Source organism: Zootoca vivipara, chromosome 5 (assembly GCF_965207765.1).
Source record: "Zootoca vivipara chromosome 5, rZooViv2.hap1.1, whole genome shotgun sequence".
Taxonomy (NCBI): Eukaryota; Metazoa; Chordata; class Lepidosauria; order Squamata; family Lacertidae; genus Zootoca; species Zootoca vivipara.
This window is the reverse complement of record NC_142588.1, coordinates 40,850,728-40,856,777: the sequence shown is the minus strand read 5'-3', so window position 1 is coordinate 40,856,777 and position 6,050 is coordinate 40,850,728. Positions and strand designations below refer to the sequence as shown.

The window sequence follows — 6,050 nt, the reverse complement described above, 5'->3', positions numbered from 1 at the left end:
AAAAAAAATCCAGCAGGGCTTCCTAGTGACTCTAATTTAAGTGACCCTTAATCTGAGTCGTGCATTCGAGTCGTGCCCAATTTCTGCATCGCACCTGACATGGCCCATTCCTGCTACTTCCTCAGCTCATTCTCAAGATTCAGGGTGGCGGAGGACAGAGTGATAATGGGCCACTCCTTACCGCCTTTTCTCCCTCCCTTTCTCCACCCTTGGTTTCGACTTCGGCCTAGTTTGGTCTCCTGGCCAGGCCGTTGGCGTTGCTATGGCAACGGGACTCTGGGCGCGGCCCAGCCTGCGGGAGGAATCTCAACCGGGCGCTGCTCATGGAGGCCGGCGGAGGTGAGGAGAAAAGTAGCGGAGCGGACGGGAAGGCTGAGAAGGAGGAAGGGAAGAGGGGTGAGAGGACCTCGTCGAAAACTGAGAGGGCAGGGGGTGGGGTGAGGGATGAGGAGGGAGACATTTGTTTCAGCCACGACTCAAACAGCGTTTGAAATAATATTAAAAATTAAAAAATGCCCCTGAGCATGCACAGAGTTCATTCCCCTTCCCCCTCAGACATAAAACATGTCTCCTGGTTTTTCATTACCACTTGGATCCGAGGCCGCCGCCTTAAACAGAGCACTTGCCATAGGATTGGGGAGGAGGTAGAATAGGGTTGTCTTTTTTTTTTTGTAAGGTTCCCCGAACTGGCAAGATCTGCAGAAAAAGTCAAGGATGCAGATTTTCCTCAGCATATGGAGATTCAGTGAAAAGGGAAGCTTAACCTCGTTGGGTTTCTGCCGGTTGGTAGATCCCCGGCTGATCCTGGTAGATCGCGGGATCCTCATCATGCACAAAAAGTTACGGGGGGGGGGGAAGGAAACTAAAAAACCTCTGTGCAATCCTCCCCTCCAAAAGCTCAACAACTCTGGGCAATCCACCCACCCACCCCACGCACGCTCCGCCTCCCTCCAATGACAATGGGTAGATCACTGCCAGTGTTTTTTATACCGGGAGTAGATCGCAGTCTCTTGGGAGCTGGATATGTCACTATAGCTGTTAAAAGCGCAGGGAGGAGGTGGCAAGCCATCTCTGGCTTGATAAGCCTATGGGAGTTACCGGTAGTTGGAGTCCTGGATACTGGGTGCCTTTACTTTCGTAGTTGCCAAATTACAACACACACACACCTGCTGCCTTTAAGGGATACGCTAGTTGCATGTCTGAAATGGGATACCTGTAAGATATTCTCTGTGTTTGTAGGGAAGGGGGGCTTTTTTTTTTTAAGGTAATAGAAAATTGGAATCCATAAAAAGGAGGAACGCCTGGGGTTGTGAGCTGTAGGAGTGAGAATAGGAGCAGCAAGCATGATGATGTCAAATCAATGAAGGAGTGTGAGCCTCAGATAGCAGAGTGTGTATGTCGCTTGGAACAGGAGGTATCGATGGAAGAAAATGCTGGAAAGTAGGAACTTGGGGACTGTGAGGAATGGGGAATGGGTAGCATGATTTTGCACAGCAAGGACTGAATGGGAATAGTGCTGTGAAATTCTGTAGGTCAGGCACTAGAACAAACCTGGAAAGATTTTTCCATAGCTGGTAGGAAATCGTACCAATATTATATTGTAAACCACTAGATTTCATCCTGTTATTTAAGCTGCAACACAGTTTTATTTATCAGTTGTTCATGAGAGAAACAAGACTTCATTATGAAACAATGGTACCTTGAAGAATCACTAGCAGAAATAGTCAGTTGCATCATTCAGGAAAACAAGAGCTTAATTTATCAACATTCAGAATGTGCATTTAAAACCCATTGACTAATTTCTGAACAAATATATCATTCCTTTGCTGGATTTACTGCCTCCATCTGCAAACAGAACTTTTCATACAAGTAAACTAAACCTCACACGATAGGGGCAAGGGAAAATAAAAAAAGTCCTTGATCCCAAAGTAGTGATTGTTTAGACCAGAGGTGGGAAAACCTTTTTCATACCCATAGTGGGCAGGGTCAAGGCCAGTAGTGAATGGGGGACATTCCATTTGCTTTAGACCCTAGGTATGATTAAAGCTTATCAACACCATATCAGAGCAAGCAAAATTTTACCAGGTACATTCCGCATCACCCCAAATTCAGTCACTGGTTATTTCTATTTATTTGGTTTTTCATAAACCAGAGGAATGCGGTAGTGATGTTGATAAGGCTCTGTGAAAGGGCAGTCCTTCCGAACCTCAACGGACCACAGTTAAGACCCACCCTTTGCAAACTTATCCAGACTGGAGGTGGAGGTGCTTTCACGAAATTGTGATTGGTGTCTAGAGCCTGGACAACACCCCAACAAACTTTAAAGGAATATTTTGCTTTGAGAAATATTTTGTTTTTGTATGATTTGTTCAGTCTTCAACAGTGGGGTTTCACTCATTAAGGCTGCAAACATACATTTGCTCAGGTCTTACTGGGGAGAGGTTCTTCAGATGTTAATGTGTATTAATTCACCTACTTCAAAATGTAGTTGGCCAAACCTCTTGTATTTGGGGGAATTTCTGCTCATTCTGTTGAGTAGGGTGCACAACTTCCACCTCAAAGACTTGCACTTATGGCAGGGTGTAAAGCAACCCCCAATGGGACGCGGGTGGCGCTGTGGGTTAAACCAGAGCCTAGAGCTTGCTGATCAGAAGGTCAGCAGTTCGAATCCCCGTGAAGGGGTGAGCTCCCGTTGCTTGGTCCCAGCTCCTGCCAACCTAGAAGTTCGAAAGCACGTCAAAGTGCAAGTAGATAAATAGGTACCGCTCTGGTGGGAAGGTAAACGGCGTTACCGTGTGCTGCTCTGGTTTGCCAGAAGCGGCTTAGTCATGCTGGCCACATGACCTGGAAGCTGTACGCGAGATGAGCGTCGCAACCCCAGAGTCGCTCACGACTGGACCTAATGGTCAGGGGTCCCTTTACCTTTTAAAGCAACCCCCACCGCATCTCAGAAATTGGAGACACTCTGATCAGGGTCTGATAATCCCCTGTTCAGAAGGCAGCAAAAACACTTAAACTACCAGCTTATTAACACATAACTATGGTCTTTGCGTCACAAATTAAAGTTGGTTAACTGCAAATTAAAGTGGCTATCTGTGTGGTTAGTTCTTTACATGCCAGCTTATAAGGCTATTGGGCTACTTAACTGTTGTATGAACGCTGGAAAGGCACAGTAGCTCTAGTAAGACATAAAATAAAATAGGCACCTGTATTTCATGTTGGAATCTTGCCTTTTATAACAATGGAATATCTGTGTCAGTTTTTTATTGTGATTTATTCATGTCAGAACTTTCAGATCTTGCTTCCTAAGCTACTCATCACATTTACACTGAAAGGTTTAAGTTAAGTATTCTGTTCTTCATAAGAATGTGTGTGTGTGTGCGTGTGCGTGTGTGTGTGTAGTTGCTGCTAATGGAAAGGTTTGTTCAGTAAATGAGGTGTTTCTTGTTAAGAGAGTATGTACTTCTGTGAGGAGGAAAAGGCCAGCAAGCTTGTTATCAGGTTTTATTGCAGCTCTCCCAAGAAAAAAAATGTTCCTTTTCCTGCTGTTAGATTTCTTTGGTGTCAGACAAATATTATATATGCCTTATTGGCTTAATGAGAAATGCTGTAAGAGAATATAAAACTTAAAAATAAAATAAATTGTGAATTGTGCCCAAGATATTTAGTCATCACTTCTGATCACTTATTTATGTAGTTATTTATTAGCATAATTAAATAAAAATTTAAAATAATGGCCAGCATGCCATTAGTTGTTTAAATTAATTAAACCTGGATTTTTTAGTAATCTATGAAGTTGTGGGGTTTTTTTTTAAACAAAAGTCTGAATGCATCCACCTTTCCTATATGCAGCAGTGTGGCAGAGCTCTGCCATTCACATTACCTCTTTCCTGTTGAGTTGCTGCAGCATACCATGACAGAGAGAGAGAGAGAGAGAGAGAGAGAGAGAAGTGTTGCAAGAAGCACAGACACATTTGCCACACCCCTTGTTCCATTTTGCTGTAGTGACTCAGCCAGAGGTCAGGTGAATGGTGCAACCCCAGCACACCATCCACTGCTGCCTGTATAACATGCATGTGGAACAGCCCTCTGGATGAACTATATCCCCCATCAACTCTAGCCAATAGTCAAGGCTGAATGGGAATTGTGGTTAAACAATTTCGGAGCGCCAAAGGTTTCCCACTTCTGCTACATGGCATATAGAGCTTTCCAGTATTTTTTCTGTGGCAACTGGAGTAAAATGAATGGCTGTGGAACTGCAGTCTTACATAGTCATACCTTGGGTTATGAACGCTGCGGGTTGTGCGTTTTCGGGTTATGGACCACGCCGAACCTGGAAGTACTGGAATGGGTTACTTCCGGGTTTCAGCGCATGCGCAGAAGCACAAAATGACGTCATGCGCAGAAGTGCCGAATTGCATGCGGAGTGCGAACGCTTCAGGTTGCGAACATACCCGAGGTATGACTGTATCTCTGTTATACTGTATCTAATCCCCCCACCCCAGAACTGAACTGCCCATGATAGGCGATAAAATTCTATTTTGAGCTTCCGGGTTCAGCGCCAGCGTCGATCGGCGGGGTTTCGTCTCGTCTCCGAGACGGCCCGTCTCTGCTAGGAGTGGGGAGGGCAGCGAGAGCAACGCTGCGCCCCTTAGAACCTCGGGAAGGGCGTCCCGAGGGCAATTTGCTCGGCACAGACCCAATCCGGACTCCCCAACTCTTCGGTTAGCTCTAATAAGAGCTCCGGAGCGAGGAGGGTAGAAGTCGCGGGGGCCATTTTGAGCGGCAACGTTATTCTAGCAGGGAGAAGCTTCAAGCCGAAGGCGGAGAGCGCTGGATTCTTCCGAAAATAAAACGATTGGAAAAGACTGTAAGTAACCTCACGATTTGGATTATAAAACAATTTGGTCTGGGAGAGAGGGGAGAAAAGAGGAAGCCACCCCCCCCCCACGGCAACAAAGAGACAGTAAATAGAAACCCGAAGCCATAAACAGAAGATTTGTAATTCAAAAGGATCCCTCAAAGGCATCAAAGAGAATATCCCCTTTGATGCAGGGTGAAAAGGGGAGAGAGACTGTGGTTTATGACTGCCCTGCAGCAATGAGGTAAAGCCTAAGAAAAACCTTCCTTTCCCTCGGGAGCCGGCAGCCTAGGCAATTCAGTGAGTTGATCAGGATTTATAAGTCAATTTTTACTTCACTTTGTATTTCTGGACTTTGTGGAATTTCTTTTTTGGCTTAAGTGCTTGTGAAATGTGAGTTCGAACTTTATTGTTAACAAGACTTGAAGAATGCAGCCAGCTTGTTAAAATGGAGTCGAGAAAATAAACTGTGATCATATTCCACCCCACGTGATAAGTTTTGACCTTGGCAGGACTGAAATATGTCAACAAAAAAGTGTTCCCCTGAGTTCCAGCGGTCTGTTTTGACCTTAATGTGGGAAACAAGAATAGAGTTATGTCAAGAGGAGACACGACGACAGGAGTTACAGCAGAAATTTCAGGAGGTGATGGCGGAATATGATTTTCTAGGAGATGAAGCTTTTGACACTGAAAAAGAGCAATGTGAGAATGACAATGATGGGGAAGGAAAAGATGAAGATGAGGACTGTGATGATTCAACACAAAATGAAACACACCATGAAAAAAATGATGACTCTACTCTACAAAAAGTTGGATGGAGTGCCCTGCCTTTGAGGGGGGCACGATTGGTATTATTGGAACTCCAGAACGCCCACAGGGAAGAAGGAAAAAATATGCAGAGAAGAGAAGAAATTCAGGGGTCCTGTATGGTGACCTGGATGGCAAGAGACTGTAAACAGGGGGTGGGGTGAAGGGAAAGGGATGTTGTGATTATAAGGATGGATTAACAGGTTTATAACTGGTCTGCTGATTTTGGAATTTGCTGGATTGGGGGGGGTGGAGCCGGTAATCGGGGATGTAAGGTTAAATTGAGAATAGTTATAGTTTTAAAAGTGAATGGATTTTGGAAAATGTGAAAATATGGAGGCTTATAGAGGGAGAAAAAAAAATTAGGCACGGGAAGAGAAAA

The 6,050-nt window shown here is 44.9% G+C and overlaps 1 protein-coding gene across 4 annotated transcripts in view; it reads left to right on the top strand.

Moving 5' to 3' along the window:
* Window positions 1-141: 141 nt before the first annotated feature.
* FANK1 (fibronectin type III and ankyrin repeat domains 1) overlaps window positions 142-6,050 on the top strand; it is a 31,193-nt gene continuing 25,284 nt past the window's right edge. The window contains exon 1 of one of the 4 annotated variants that reach the window (XM_035138386.3): window positions 142-339. In XM_035138386.3, coding sequence (XP_034994277.1) covers window positions 324-339 — 16 coding nt within the window. In that variant the 5' untranslated portion in view covers window positions 142-323. Of the gene's footprint in view, window positions 397-6,050 lie in introns of all 4 variants that reach the window. The other 3 variants (XM_088670436.1, XM_060274819.2, XM_060274822.2) reach the window with 3 other exon arrangements.